The 15,442-nt window shown below is 39.6% G+C and overlaps 7 protein-coding genes across 7 annotated transcripts; 4 read left to right on the forward strand and 3 right to left on the reverse strand.

Moving 5' to 3' along the window:
- The first annotated feature begins 169 nt into the window (after positions 1–169).
- Positions 170–540, forward strand: LOC111603619. The gene is made up of 2 exons (XM_023321289.2): positions 170–188; positions 253–540. The coding sequence occupies exons 1-2, from the start codon at positions 170–172 to the stop codon at positions 537–539; spliced, it is 306 nt and encodes a 101-aa protein (XP_023177057.1). The 3' UTR covers position 540.
- A 1,017-nt stretch (positions 541–1,557) lies between these two features.
- LOC111603550 (eukaryotic translation initiation factor 1A, X-chromosomal) lies at positions 1,558–8,177 on the reverse strand. The gene is made up of 3 exons (XM_023321184.2): positions 8,099–8,177; positions 7,728–8,030; positions 1,558–1,869 (listed from the first exon to the last, which is right to left on the reverse strand). The coding sequence occupies exons 2-3, from the start codon at positions 7,929–7,931 to the stop codon at positions 1,627–1,629; spliced, it is 447 nt and encodes a 148-aa protein (XP_023176952.1). The 5' UTR covers positions 7,932–8,030; positions 8,099–8,177; the 3' UTR covers positions 1,558–1,626.
- On the forward strand, positions 3,743–5,292 carry LOC111603549 (venom peptide isomerase heavy chain). The gene has a single exon (XM_023321183.2). The coding sequence runs from the start codon at positions 4,103–4,105 to the stop codon at positions 5,081–5,083; it is 981 nt and encodes a 326-aa protein (XP_023176951.2). The 5' UTR covers positions 3,743–4,102; the 3' UTR covers positions 5,084–5,292.
- A 62-nt stretch (positions 8,178–8,239) lies between the features above and the next one.
- On the forward strand, positions 8,240–8,843 carry LOC111603551 (peptidyl-prolyl cis-trans isomerase NIMA-interacting 4). Its single transcript, XM_023321185.1, has 2 exons — positions 8,240–8,402; positions 8,459–8,843. Exons 1-2 carry the CDS (start codon positions 8,327–8,329, stop codon positions 8,773–8,775), a joined length of 393 nt encoding a protein of 130 aa, XP_023176953.1. The 5' UTR covers positions 8,240–8,326; the 3' UTR covers positions 8,776–8,843.
- Positions 8,788–11,298, reverse strand: LOC111603548 (probable glutamine--tRNA ligase). Its single transcript, XM_023321182.2, has one exon. It carries the CDS (start codon positions 11,196–11,198, stop codon positions 8,850–8,852), a length of 2,349 nt encoding a protein of 782 aa, XP_023176950.1. The 5' UTR covers positions 11,199–11,298; the 3' UTR covers positions 8,788–8,849.
- A 443-nt stretch (positions 11,299–11,741) lies between these two features.
- Positions 11,742–12,779, reverse strand: LOC111603642 (sodium/potassium-transporting ATPase subunit beta-like). The gene has a single exon (XM_023321320.2). The coding sequence runs from the start codon at positions 12,696–12,698 to the stop codon at positions 11,871–11,873; it is 828 nt and encodes a 275-aa protein (XP_023177088.2). The 5' UTR covers positions 12,699–12,779; the 3' UTR covers positions 11,742–11,870.
- Positions 12,780–13,998: 1,219 nt separating this feature from the next.
- Positions 13,999–15,426, forward strand: LOC111603640. The gene is made up of 3 exons (XM_023321319.2): positions 13,999–14,239; positions 14,310–15,063; positions 15,123–15,426. Exons 1-3 carry the CDS (start codon positions 14,106–14,108, stop codon positions 15,357–15,359), a joined length of 1,125 nt encoding a protein of 374 aa, XP_023177087.2. The 5' UTR covers positions 13,999–14,105; the 3' UTR covers positions 15,360–15,426.
- Positions 15,427–15,442: the final 16 nt, after the last annotated feature.

Genomic DNA, 15,442 nt, shown 5'->3' on the forward strand with positions numbered 1-15,442 from the left:
ATAGATATCGTGTCGAGAACGTTTAACAGCACTGAAAATTGAATCGATATATAGCCGTTATGCGCATGCGCCTGTTCCTATATTTCTAATACACCCTGCTTTTGCCATTTCACTTTTAATACCTTAATAATAACATTTCCAGTATAATCTACTCACTAAAACTCCAATTATGGCCACCCAAGGAGCTGGTAATAGTGCCAATCGCCACGAATATACAAAAAACCGTTAAGTTAATGCTATATTTGATTAAAGGTACTTCGGATTTGGACACAGAATCTGTGGAAGTTTTACGCGAACGCCTAAGCACAATGAAGCGCTTAATGGCCGAGCGTACATCTCAGCAGCAGAATAATCCAGCATCAACCGAAGAAATATTTTCAACTAAACGCCACCGATCCGCTGGCATCATCGATGGCAATTTCCTGAGCATCGCCTTTGGCGGCGCTTTGCTTGTGATTGTCACGGTTTCAGTCTATGCATTCTACAATCTATATCATGCCATACTCAAGAAGTTTCCTTCTCATCACGAGGAGTTGTAAGCAAGGCTGCATATGAAATTTTTATACATAGTAGTATGAAATTGTCTGCATTTAAATAAATACATTGCTGCGGTATTCGATTAAGACAGTAAATGAAAGCATATTTGTTTGTTTGCTGTTTTGCACTCGATTAAATTAACTATTTATTGAATTTGTTTCCATCTTAATTACAATAATCAATATTTATCATATGTTCTTCATTAAGATAGTAGATAATCGGATGTTCAAGAGCCGCAAACCGAAATACAAAGGCAGAATGCATAGACAGCAAAAAGAGAACAAAAAGCTGTTCAGGTATAGCCGATAGACCCTATAATTCTGATAAAAAAAAAAAAAACAATAAAAACAATAAGATAATGAACAGAGGAACTGAAATGAACAAGTTTTAGACGGAAAGTGGGAAAACTTTCGTGTTATGTTTACCTTACTCTCTAGCTATGAAGTTTTAACGTTTTCCTACATTTGTTTCTTTGCTTTGTTGCTTATAATCGTTAGTTAAACATATACATATATATTTATATAAATATTTTATATATATTTATATATATTATGTATATATAAATGTCGCTGCTTCTTTGCTTGTTTAAAATAAGTAACTAATATCGTTTGTTTTCGTTTTTCTTGTTTTTTTTAATTGAAATAATAATAAGTTGTTTGTGTTTCGCATTACTGCATTATTTGTTTTTTTTTTTCTTATTTCTTTTATAAAAGTTCTACTATTTGTTTAACATCAATTCGTAATTGAACATTGCGTATGAAAACGATTAATTTGAGTTTTGGCATCCAAATTTTTAAAAAGAACTTTGAAATTTATAGAAAGTTACGTTTCGATTTATAAAGATTTATTGCTGTTTGAATGGATTGTTTGGTTTGTCTCCTCCATATATTATTTGCCAGTTGTAACTGCGCTGCTTGCTGTAAGTGTGTAAGTGTGTGTATGTGTGTGCGGGGGTGGCATTGTGGGGGTTTGAGGCGAGAGGCTGGTGTCAGGGGAGACTGTCGACTTTTTACAAATTTATTTATTTCCCTATTCGTGAACAGATTCTGCAGCTGCGGTTTCTGTGGCTGCTGTTTCATTCTTTTTGGATCAGATGTTGTCTACGGAATCAGCATCGTCCTCCGAACTAATCTCATCGCCGAACTCAATATCCTCATCGAAGCCATCCTCGACGAATGTGACTGTCTCGTTGATGCGAACCGATTCCGGAAACTCGCCGTACGTCTTCAGATTTCGAGCTTCGTCTGGTGTGTACTTCAAAATGACATCGGCCTTAGAGTCCTGATAGTCACGCAAGCCGACCAGTATTATATCGCCCTGATTGATCCAAACCTGTAATATTCACAACAATAAGTAGATATTAGCAACTTATATAATTACTTTCAAATTTCATATACTGCTCTTCTGACTCAGCGCAAAAGAAAAGAAAACGGAGCAAATCAATTTTGCAGCTTGTAATAGATAACAGATCTGTAAATAAACTGCGAGTGGAGTTCTGGCTATTTCACCATGGAGCGCAATATTTCTAATAGATATATGATACTCGGATGCTTAACAAAAAGTATGTTACATTCATTCATAAAAGTTACATACATGTATGTATTAAAATAATCTTGTATATATATTTGGGAATAAATTCTTTTGTATTTCAAAGAATTTATTTAGATTTTTCTTCAGTTTATTTTATATAGCAAAAATGCTTTTGAGTTCATTAAAGTTCTCTTTGGTTTTATCTTAACTTTATGAACATTATTCAATGTAAATTAAGTTATAAACAAAATGTAGACAGCGCCTCTTTTTTTGGGAATGGGTTTTCTAAGAAGTCATTGACGTCAACGGAAGCCTTAAATCTCCAGAAATATTTGAGTATTTTAGCGATAAGTGGAGCATGTCTGCAAGTTAAGCAGTTGCCCATTTTGTAGCGGACAATTAGTCAGTTGGTCGATAACTGACCTGCAGAAATTTTCACCTGATGTGTTCATTCATAACATTCATACTACTACTCACTAGAAGACATATAAATAAAGCTCATATAAATAAATGCAATAAATTCCCAAGGAATGCATAAATATGACACATGCATAAGGCGGAAGATTGATAAGCGATATTGATGAAATGAGAAATAATTTTATAGTGAATTCGGCTTAAATGCTCATTAAGAAAAACTAATGCCTTGGCAGTTACGTTATCGTTCAAAATAAACATAGGGCTGATTGAACTTTGGAGCCTTAATCATAGGCAAGGGGAAATCTGAACGTGTGAGCGTCGGCGTGTGGCATTGGCTTAAGCCCAAATCTAATAATATGAATGTTTCGTCGCAATTTCGTATCACCATACATCATGCCCAGTGCGACTCCATCAGGTAAGTTAGATAAAAGAATCGTGACTAAAGCACATTAAAATTGGCGTATTACCCAAGGGCGCGAGCTTGTTAAGTGAGCCAAAGATAACCGGTCGATCGACATGCCGGAGCATACGTCTGGGAACCACCCGAAGACAACGGCGGCAACGACGACTACTAGTAACTGTCCGTTAGCTAATTATTGATTGCGTTGTCCGCCGTATTGGTCATGCGCCGGCAGGGGGGAAGCAATGCCTACATCAGATGGGCACACATCGTCACCATATCGGCATTCGAGGCGTCAGGTGCCATTCTTTCTATATGAACAATGTACTATAAATAATACCGGTGTGTGCTACGTATCTATATGACCGTACTTCATTTTCGCTGTAAGATGATTGAACTTGAGGTATCGCCGTAGACTCATCAATGGGAAAAAACAGTAAGCACGATATCAACAATGGTGTTAGGCCTACATAATGAAGAATAGCTTAAAAGGTGCGTTTATCAGAATGAATCATATTGCGGCGTGCGAGGAAACCTTTATATTGAATCGCATTGCGCTTTTCTCTTTAGGAGGAATCCAAGGTGTATCTTAGATATCTTAATATGCAAGTCAATATAAATATTTGATTTACAGTTTTACAGCTTAACTTAACAAACACCTGAATATGCTAATTACATTTATTAATCACTCGTAGGGCATTTCTTAGAGCACACGCTAATTTCTTATCACCTCGATAACGACAGTCGGTCTCTCTTTCTCTCTTTAGCTTATCAGCCAATGGCATAGCCTGCTCCTTACTCTCTCTCTCTCTCTCTCTACGTCTCAGCTGTGAGATAAGCGATTTGCTATAAATATAGCGAACTTATACGAAGCAACCGTAAATTGAAATAACCCATCAAGCAGTGAACAAGCAAAAGCTAACGGCAGAACACGGCCGAAGAAAAGTGAATTCCATGCAAAACTTAAAGGAAATACAAGTGAAGTGTTATCGGCACGCCAAAACAAAGGCAAAGAGCTAAAAGAGAATAAACTCAATAAAGAACTGCAACAAACCGAAGACAAAAACCTACACCTGAAACAACAATAGCAACTCACCACACACAACTCACCACACACGCTAAACCAATTCACCAGCTCGCGTTGATAAACGCGTCAAAATTTCGTTCAGTACAAGTTTAAATCCGTGCGGGGCGTGCAACCAGAGCGAGGACATCATCATGCTGTTATCCTACAGATACATCTACACATTTCTAATGACCACAATGGCCAGCATTATGGTTGTGCTCAGTTCGGCCCCGCACATGCAGCTACCCGTACGGAAATGCAGTGGACCCGGACACAACATGGCATTGAATCTGGCCACCTATGGTCTGCTGGAGAATCGTATTACCACACTGGATGCACCGCAACAGACGCACTGGACCAAGAAGTTTCTGGCCAAACGCGAAGCGAATCCACACTCGGCGCCGTACGTGGTCAGCATACAGATGATGACTCCAGACCAGGGCTTGGTGCACTATTGCGCCGGTACCATCATCAACGAACATTGGATACTGACAGCAGCCCATTGTCTCAGCTCACCCCAGGCCGTGGCCAGTTCAGTGATTGTGGCCGGCAGTCATGACATCCACAATCGCCGTGGCGAGGCGGGCAGCGTGCAGCTGCGCAACATCGACTACTATGTGAGACATGAGCTCTATCTGGGCGGCGTCAATCCCTATGATATTGCGCTCATCTACACCAAGAAGCCGCTCATATTCGACGAGTATGTGCAGGCAGCAACGCTTCCAGAGCAAGACGCCAGGCCGGAAGGCTACGGCACGCTGTACGGCTGGGGCAACGTTTCGATGACCGCCGTGCCCGACTATCCGCACAAGCTGCAAATGGCGAACATGCCCATATTGGATATGCAGCTATGCGAGGATATTCTTGCACGTTCCGGGCTCGAGCTGCACGAGACAAATCTGTGCACCGGCCCACTGACTGGTGGCGTTAGTATTTGCACCGCCGACTCTGGCGGTCCACTCATCCAGGAATGCTGTGAGCCTCATGTGGAGCAGAGCAACGTTATCATTGGCATCGTCTCCTGGGGTCGATTGCCCTGCGGCCAGAAGAATGCGCCCTCTGTCTTTGTGCGCGTCTCGGCGTTTACAGATTGGATCAATCAGATTATCACCTCAGCCACCCAGTTCATGTAGTTACATCAATCAACGCAGACACTTGATCGCAGCTCGAATGTTAAAAAAAAAATCTAAAAACATATCAAAAATACCTCAAAATGATTTTGAAAAAAAAAAACCTAGTAGCTAATCTCAGTAGTCAAATAAGTCTAAAAAAACCTTACATATATACTGCCCGTAATCTAAGCCATATTAGACTAAGTCGCAAAAAATGTTCGTAATAAAAAGAAACAAAAAAATATTTTTTATAATCCAACTAAGCAATAACTTTTTATTTAAGCAAAAAAAAAGGGGTCAATTGTGAAATTGACTTAAATTTGATGTTTCCAGGTGTCTAGTAGATAAGTTTATACAGCCAGCCACATGAAGCACTTTGCCTAGAGGGCGGGGCCTGGCGCCTGAGAGCTATGCATTAGTCATACGAAATTCGGTAGATTAGAAGTGGCCAAAAGCTGCCTCCATTCTTGGTAATCAGTTTGTGCGCATATAGCGCGACGAACTCACACTTCGTTGACATGTTTCATGCAGATAAATCTAAAGATTAGCAGCACTTGAAGTGATCAACTGCTGACTCTACGTGTGACAGGCTGATTGCGTACTAATAGGCTGCTACCCTGAACGTAAGAGTGGGTGGCTTGATTTTAGCTAGGAAGAGGCAGCTACGATTTACATAGAAGTCTGTGGGAAAGCGTCGACAGATCAGATTACTTTCCTGAAACATATCAAGACTCAGAATAGCTTTAATTTCAGCCAATTGCCCCAATCTATCTTTTTGCCGAGGATTAACTGAAATTTAAGCTGTTCTACGCCAACATTAATAAAAAATAATAAAATTAATAAATTAACAATTTCCTATGTTACTGACAGATAAGAAATGTGAAAGCTCTTCGCCGGGTATAGCCTATCTCGCAACGTAGCATTACTAGACCATTCAGTACTCAATTAATTTTTACTGCTTGAAATTTAGAGAGGGGACATGCCGCCGTCTACTGAAATTTTAATCGTTTCTTGAGTAGCACATTTCAGTTAAAATTATCATTATTTATTTTATGATAGATATGTTATTTCATCATGTGAGTTTATAGAACTAATGAAGGCACGCATTTTGCCCCGTTGTTACATCGAAGAAATCTTAGCCCTCGAGCTAAACCTAAAGGCGATGTATAGACCAGAACAGTGGAGCGAACCACTGATAATTCTTAAGCTTGTATAGCATTTACTTAGTAACACTCACTATCGAAATGCCTGTAGACATAGCAGCAATCCCAGCGAACAACTCGAAAGATTAGCTGTCATTGCCACACACAGCTTAGAAAACAATTAGTTACTACCTTGACTTTTGTAGGACGTAATCTAAGGACTATTATTATGTAAGTTTGCCAAAGTACATTCGAATGGCGCCTGGCGTCAGCATTTAAATGCTTAACTGGTAAGTCATTATGAGACCACATAAATGACCCGCTGATAAGGAAGACCCTATAATTCCTTAACATAAATCAAGTGAACACTATATGTTTTATAACCATATTGCGATGTACATTTTGTAAATTTTCTACACATTATTTCCTGGTAGCTATTAATGGATTCCAGCCCATATTCAATTAAGGTATTTAATAAAAGGTATTTTAATAAAAGTTACTACATTTCTGTTCTTTCATTTCAAATGCGTTTCATTTTGATATTTGCTGGACAAAGTTCATTGCGTATCTGCATACTTTATAGGAATTTATATATTCTTATCTTTCAATTTTCTCGGACATGATATGTTGCGGTCTCTTAAGGTACACCAATAATTTCTGGTGTAAATAAATCATGAACTCAATTTTTCTCAGATAGGAATCATTTTCTATTTATGACGTAGCTGGTTATCTACGTAACTACGTAGACGCAATTTGTTATTTATTGGTCTCTTTACTAGCTCTTCGGGTAAGTACCCAAAACTCTGGTGGAAATCAATCTCAAATGCTGATTTGTATAAATTGCATTAATACTAATTTATTGACTGACTAAGAAATAAAATAAAATGTATTATATACAAGATCTTAAACACTTAAATAATCAATTTCCCACAGGAAGTCAAAACACAGATTAATCTATAGAAGTCTTTATAGCTAAAGGCTTGGGCTTGCATTGTACATGTGCATGTGTTTACACACTACACCTAGACTACTTAAAATACAATTCAAATAGCAACATTTAAATACGTAGGCAGTTATTTTCAAGAATATTTAATAAAAATGTTGTAATAATAACATGACGATAGATTTAAGTATGTGATGTACATACTGAACCATACATGCATACGTACATAGATTTGTAAGTTCAATGAGTTTTGCTTTGTTCGCATTTTCTGAAGGCCGTTGCTCAGATCGGCGAAGCATGCCAAAATTGTTTAGATATTTAAAACAAATTTGACCAGGTGAGCTTTATGAAACAATACATAAACTTTTCGGCTTGTAGAGAAATTGTTTACAAGCGTGATAAACTTTAAATCACATTGCAATTATGTTGGCAGGCGTCGCAAATACAAATACACACACATTCACGCATACATATACATATGCATACATTTGCAAACAGTGCACGCAGCACACGTTCGTACATCAAGAGCAGCACTCTTTCACGCATACATTGAAACACCCACACATACACATGTACTTACCTTCTTACGAAGTTTCCCCCGAATATGACACAGACGTTTGACGCCATCAAAGCACATTGCCTCCAAGCGACCATTGCCCAGCATTTTGGTCACCTGTGCGTACTCCTGTTGATCCTCTTTGAAGATCAGCTCACGCTTTTCGAACTCGTTTTCGTTCTTTCCACGACGACGATTTTTGCCACCTTTTCCTTTATTCTTAGGCATTTTGCTGCGTTGTTGGTTTAACTAGTGTCTCTTGTCTGGGGTGTTGTGCTACGCTCTTGACGTACTTGACGATATTTAAATGATTTATCACAAACTGCACTACAAATTAAAAGTTATTAGATCATATTATATTCAATTTTAACTTCAAATTAAATAACAAAACTTACAATTTTGCCAAAGAAATGTGACAAATTTTGCCTCGCTAAAGTGAAAAGGAGTGAGACAATTTAGAGATGTTGATATTGTATCGATGTATCGATAGTTATTGCGATATATTTGATTATCAGTGTGAACCTATCACATCAAATATATTCATCCAAGTAGCAAGTGGCAGCACATGTACTAGTCAACACGGTGGCAAGTCAAAAATTTATTGTAACAGGTAATAATTTAAGATGCCTCCCAAGAAGGACACGAAAGGCGGCAAGGATAACGCAAAAGGTGGAAAAAAACCTGCTGCAGAGGATAAATGTATAGATGGAATGCGAGAGTATACATCCATAAATATTCACATAACTCATTTGCAGGTGCCGGTAAAGAGAAGAAAGGTGGCAATGCTGTGAAGGTGAGACACATTCTCTGCGAGAAGCAGGGCAAAATTATGGAGGCAATGGAAAAATTAAAAGCAGGTCAGAAATTTCCTGAAGTGGCAGCTGCCTACAGTGAAGACAAAGCTCGTCAAGGCGGGGACTTAGGCTGGCAAATACGCGGTGCAATGGTCGGGCCATTTCAGGATGCAGCTTTCGCTCTGCCCATATCCACGGTCAACAGCCCCGTTTACACAGATCCACCGATAAAGACTAAATTTGGCTATCACATAATCATGGTCGAGGGAAAGAAATGAATAATGATTTTATAAATCGTATTTATTGTGAGCATATTGATATTTTTTTATAAAAACAAAAATTCAAATGGCATTTATTTCTTGCCCGAATCCTCTTTGAGTCCTACGGTGCGATTGAACACAATTCGTGTGCCAGATGTTTCCGGATCCACAGAAAAGAAGCCAATGCGTTCGAATTGGAACTTATCATACACCTTTACGCCCCTTAGCGATTGATCGGAGTACGCATGCATAACGGACATGGAGTTTTCGTTTATGTCGCTGAGAAATCCGCCAGGCACTTCATTGGGATCCTCGGGATTCTTGTGCTTAAATAGCTGCTCATATAGGCGCACCTCCAGCTCAATTGGCTGTGAAACCCACTGTACAAATGCCTTCGGTTTCTCAGCCTGCTCCGCAGATTCGCTGTTGCAAACGAGCTCCACCACTTCGCCCGTGGCAGGATCACGGATAACTTCTTGCACATTGATGACCAGACCAGCGTGGCGCAAGCCAACAGATTGCTTGGTGGACAAGCGTCGATAACCCTTTTCTGGTTCCAATTTGAAATCGCTGCGCTCAATATAGATAACACGATCCAGGGTAATCTTGTGCAAGCCAAGTGATGGGTTTTGTGGAAAGTTAGGAACTTGCAATTCCACTGGCCCCGCATTGGGATAGTTGCTGATGGTTACTTTAAGTGGCTGCAATACGACAAGTCGTCGTGGCGCAGTAACGTTGAGCACATCTCTGACGGCAGCCTCAAGCATGGAGGGATCCACAGATATTTGTGCACCCGTCACACCCATTTGGGCACAGAAATTATTGATAGCCTCTGCTGGAAAGCCGCGTCGCCGTAAAGCCGTTAATGTAAAGAGGCGTGGATCATCCCAATCGTGGACAATACGTTCGGAAATAAGTTTGGCAATTTTTCTCTTAGAAACGAGCGCATAGTTCATGTTCAGGCGCCCATATTCCCACTGCACGGGACAGTAGATGTTGAGAGCATTGCAAAGCCAGTAGTAGGAGGACCGACGAGACTGAAATTCCTTGGTGCACAGTGAATGGGTTATATCTTCGATCGAATCACATAGACAGTGGGTGTAGTCGTAGGTTGGATAAATGCACCAGTCAGAGCCAGTGCGATGATGCGGTATAAACTTAATACGATAAGCAACAGGATCCTGTTTACCTTCTTCAAGCGTCAGCTTGAGGCGCAGTGTGGCAGCACCCTCGTCAATCTTGCCATGTTTCATGTCCTCAAACAGCTGCAGAGATTCATCGACAGATCGCTCGCGCCAAGGACTCGGAGGTGGATTAAAACCCTTTAGTTCTTCTGCCTTCTGGTGACACACATAGGCCAAGTTTTTTTTTATCAGTACTACAGCCCATTCATATAGCTGCTGAAAGTTGTCCGAAGAATATGTTATCTTGTACGGTGTGTAGCCGAGCCACTCAACCATTTGGCGAATACCAATGAAAAACTTTTCCTCCTCCTTCTCAGGATTTGTGTCGTCATATCGCAGATAGCAGACACCTTTTTGGGCGGCTGCATAACCGAAATTGATGTTGATGGCCTTGGCATGACCTATGTGCAAAATGCCATTTGGTTCAGGAGGGAAGCGTGTTTGGACCCGACCGCCTGTGCGCTGCAAATGATCGCGCAGTAGCTGCTCTGTGTGATCGGTGACCACATAGCCATCGGTCTTAAAGTTGTCGCCTGGTGCATGGAAGTGCACCTTAGTTTTCATAAGCTCTGCAATCGTATTGGCACCGTCGTCATCTGGAGTAGCTGCTGACGTTGAGGATACTTTGACATCGGACTTGACGTCGGTATTAGCTTTGACTTTGAGCTGCTTTTCATTCTGCTTGGGCAAAGGGATTAGATCAGTCTCAGTTTTGGGACCTAGTAAATCGAATATTTCAACATCGATGGCAGCTTTCAAGAACTTTGCATCTGCCCATTTCAGTTCATTGCGGACATCCTGCATAATCTTAAATGAATTGAAGTGATAGCGTTGCTCAAGTAAGATTTGCTTGTAGGTGCCCTTAACTTTATGCTGCACAACCCGTTCAATCTCCTCAGGCGTGACTACGACACCAACACCGCATTCACGATCCAGCTCGGCCACATCGACAGTTGCGTTCTTCTTCTGTACGCATTTTAGCAAGTATTCCAGTGCAGCGTCAACGCGTTGCGTATTGTCCAGCTTGCGTTCCGAAATGTAGCGCACTAAAAGTGGTAATTCTGCCGCTATTTGAGGCTTCAATTTAGTTGCCATGTGGTAGAGTAGCATGCCAACACCATCGCTCAGCGGTTTGGTTGTTTCGGCTAAGGCTAGCTGCAAATTTCGTGTCACATTGGCATTCTTAATCGTCTCCTTAGCCTTCTGTTCACTCATGCCAAGCTCCTGAAATTTTATAATCAAATCCTCTCCGGCCATATCTTCGTAAAGTTTCGACACATATGATGAAAAAAGTTCACAAATAGTGGTGTCAAATGAAATTTAGATGAGCTATAAGCGATACTTATTCAGTCATACCAACGTATCGATAGTACACAAATAATTAGTGACACGATATACATTCTTGCAGTTGCAAGATATATATTTACAGCATGAACTCATTGGGAAATCAGTGCAATGTTTTTTTTTTTAATAGTAAGGCCCTATATAAAATGCAGAGATCACGCTTGTTTCAAATAATCGATAGCTATTGCCACTTTATTATTATCGATTAAAAACGTCCGATTTGAAAATATAGCTCGTACATTTTCGAAGATAGATTATCCAAATATTGCATTTAGCTTAATCTAAATTTTATACAAATTTAATTTTTGCTATATCCCAAACCTGAGCTTTCTCACTTGTTTTTACATTATTGGGAGTAGATAAGGCATTATTTAAATGATGTATTCTTTTAAGAAATTGAAAATTGAAAATGAAAATGGTCTATTAAAACGAATTCCTCTTTTGGTTAAAGTCATTTTACTGTAATATATTTCTAATTGAGTGTACATTTGATTTTCAAATTTTGAGCGGAACTGCTTAGATTGTCTTTTGTTGATACGGTGGGCACTGATGGTGGGAAGACTCTGAATAATTCCGTTTCCATTACTATACAAACATTGTCATGTAAAATTTGATATTACCGGTGCCATCGATTTGATCATTGATTTCAATATTTTTGGCCCACATCTTGCATGTGACATGAATCTTTTTCTCGTGAGGAATATTTTTCATCTGTACGGCAATAAGGCGATCCAAATCGTTCATGTACTTTGATCTGTCAAAAAAGGGATGTGGCATAAAATTAAATTTCACTGCCTTGTCTGACTCGCATGTCACCCAGATCTTGCCTCCACCAGGGTACTTTTTAATCATATCTTTCAAGGCTCTTGGTCTCTTTTTCGGCAGACTAGCGATATCGTCATAAGTTTTGGCATGAAATCCAATCATTTTATTGAACTTGATGAATACGCACGGAGTCTTGGTGCGATATCCCCATAATTTGTCTTTATTGCAGTCCTGGAATTTCTGTGGTACTTCAGGACCGAACTTTTCTAGTAAATTGTCTATCTCATCTGCATAATCATATGTCTCCTCTGGTATGGCAATATGAAATTTAATCATAGCGTTTCTTGGAAATCTTGAAAACCCGGGTCCAGGCTTAGTATACATTGGCTCCGATTTGCCTTTAAAATGAAGCTGGTAAAAAAAAAAAATCACAGTGATGAGGATAAAGGTGATCAGCAGATACAACAATAGATAGAAGAAAATAATTCTTCCCCATCCCTTCGCGGTGCGGGCAAAAAGTTTATGATGCTCCAAGTCGAGTACGTTTTTATGCCATGGCATGTCCTTTCTTTTTCGCTGATCTTCCAAATGTCGAAATCGTTTTTTAACCTCGTAGTTCCCAGCAGGGACCATAGACTGCGCTGGCATAATGGAGTTTAAAACAAATATTAAAAAAGTGAATTCTGGCGTTTTTTTTTCTTTGGTTTTTTTTTTGTTTTTTATGTAGAATTGAAAATTTTGTATCTACTGATGTGACTTAACATTTTGAATGAATGTAACATGCCAGCTGTGATTATTACTTTTATATTTTTATACTAAACAGTTCAAAGAATTATCTCATAGTCTGACTCGGGATTGGGTAATACTTCAAAACCATCGACATGAAACACAAAAATTACCGATGCTACACTATCTGGTATGTTTTTCGCATAGGCTGTACATTTTATAATAACATCGTGATTAAGTGGAATGTCTTCAAATTTGATGCAAGCGAGACGGCGATATCCTGGATTCTCATAGTATTTCTCATCTGTTAAGTTCTCGGAGGGAGAATAAACAAATATATATTCTTTCTTAAACAAAGACTCAGAATTAAAATATCTGTATGGTATGTAGCTTATTTTCACAATGGTTCTGTTATTAATGGGTATACAGTCGATCCAAACACGATTAAAGCGCTCTCCCAGCGGCAATTCCATAATATACTCGTGCAACTCTGAGGTCGCTGCTGGGGGCAAAGCTTTTGAGGTGCTATATGTGTCAGCATTAAAATTTACTGCATAATTCAGTTTTAATATTATACTTGGCTGACCCGTATTGTATCCCCAGTTATCATCTAAATTACACTCACGGAGGTGCTGAAATGCTTCGTGTCCGTATTGGCTTATAGCTTTATACAATGTTGATATATGTGGTGCATCTTCTTTTCGGCAATCTGCTTGGTATCGAATTATTTTGATGTTCCCCACATAGTTCCCGGGAATAGATGATAAGCTCGTAGTTTTTAGCTCGAAGGGTCGGTCTTTATGTACACGAAGATTGTAGATAATTAGTATATTTAAAGTTAAAAGAATTCCAATACACACATAGAGTGCTGAATATAAGCCGATTATCCTAATCAATCTAAGTATCGAGAATTTTGGTCGAAGAACGAAAGTTCTTTTGTCTTCAGAAAGATTCTTCTTTTTTCTTCGCTCCTCGACACGTCGTCGTCTCATAGTTAATTCGTAAGGTCCTTTGGGCCTTATTAATTCGTTCGGCATGCCTCGCTATTTTGTGAGCTTGTAATGTTGATATGTTCAGGCATTAATCATGTAGTATACTTCGATTTAAGAGTGAACTGTTAAATACAAAATGTTTTTTAAAGTTGGTAATTTTCTATCGTGTCCAATTATTATTATTGTTTAATCGATTGCACTTGAGTTGACTATACCGATATGTAGTATTCGATAAGTTGAGGGCAGGTTTCGATAGAAACAGCTTTTTAACATGTGTGTTGTTAAGGAAATTGGAGGGAATAGTGAGACGGAATTGTATTAAACGAAATCTAAAACAATGAATGCGCCACCATTAAATCGGATTCCTGGTACGGCACAGTCGAAGGAACAACATGTCAAAGATCTCAAAACCCTCAGATACCATGAGCTACTAGAAATGAGGGATAGACAATCAAATATATTGGCATCCAAGTAAGTCGCAAAAGTAGTTTCATTTGTAAGCGAAATAACAATTTGTTGCGTTGTTGATATTAATGCAAAGAAAGCGACTAGAGACATTGCCAGATAAAGGAAAGCGTGTACGCGAGTCACACGAAAAGTTACTTGCTGAGATTCAACGTCGCAATGATGTGGAGGCAACTGCTAATCTTCTCGGCGACCTGAACATTGCGTCAAAAGGAAAAATAGCACTCAATAATCTGGAATGGCATGGTAAAACTGCTCCTGACAGTTCAAATGTGACCGATCTGCTTGACAGCGACGACGAACAAGAGATGGATCCGTTGCGAATTATTGCCCAAGGTACAATGCATCAGCGCCAAGTCAAAGTCCTACCGCCGCCCGCCACGCTTATCACTCCTGAAGATGTTGCTGACATTGCATCATTTGGGCAAGTGCAAGCGCCTGATTCATTAGACTCAAGCCAGACTAATCAGAGCACGTCAAGTAGTTGCAGTGGGCAAGATTATAGCAAAACAATCCCAGCTGAAATAATAGAAATTGATGTTGGCAAATTGATCGGTAAACGATCTACTGAAGCCTCGTTGGAACAACATGCACTGTATCTCATAGATAAGACTGAACTACACGCTGTGGCAACGGAGCGTGAAAAGTTTTTACCTTTCCGCACTACAGTATCAAATGTGCATGATCCGGATAAAGAGCGCAGACGAAAAAAAGGCAAACATTGGGAGATCACCGCTGCTACGCCTCCACTCATACAATACAAAGAGATTCAGTTAGTGCCGCTGGCGGAATCCGCCAGCCTCCAAATCGATTATATGCAGAAAATCAAGGTAAATGCATGAATATGTTTATTCAATTGATTATATATAGCCGCACTTGTTACTTAAAGGAGCTACGCATACAACAGGCAGAACAGCGTCTGGCCAGGCGATCTACGCCACTGATGGGCATACTTCTTCCCGATGATTCAGTGCTGAAGACCAAAGCTTCATTTAATAACTATCGTGATCCGCAAGTCGATTTTCTGATAGAAGGCAGAAAACAGGCGAGAGAAGAAAAGGAAGTGCTTGATCCAACAATAACTGAGAAAGCCACAGGTGGCATTAGTTACTCAGTTTATAAGTGAAGATTATAAGCAAATTAAGCTCAATTAGCAATTAAGCTCCTGTATTATAAGAGATATTGTGAAACATGCTTAGGTTACATAAT

This window comes from Drosophila hydei, unplaced genomic scaffold (genome assembly GCF_003285905.1).
Source record: "Drosophila hydei strain 15085-1641.00,03,60 unplaced genomic scaffold, DhydRS2 tig00008121-arrow-pilon, whole genome shotgun sequence".
NCBI lineage: Eukaryota > Metazoa > Arthropoda > Insecta > Diptera > Drosophilidae > Drosophila > Drosophila hydei.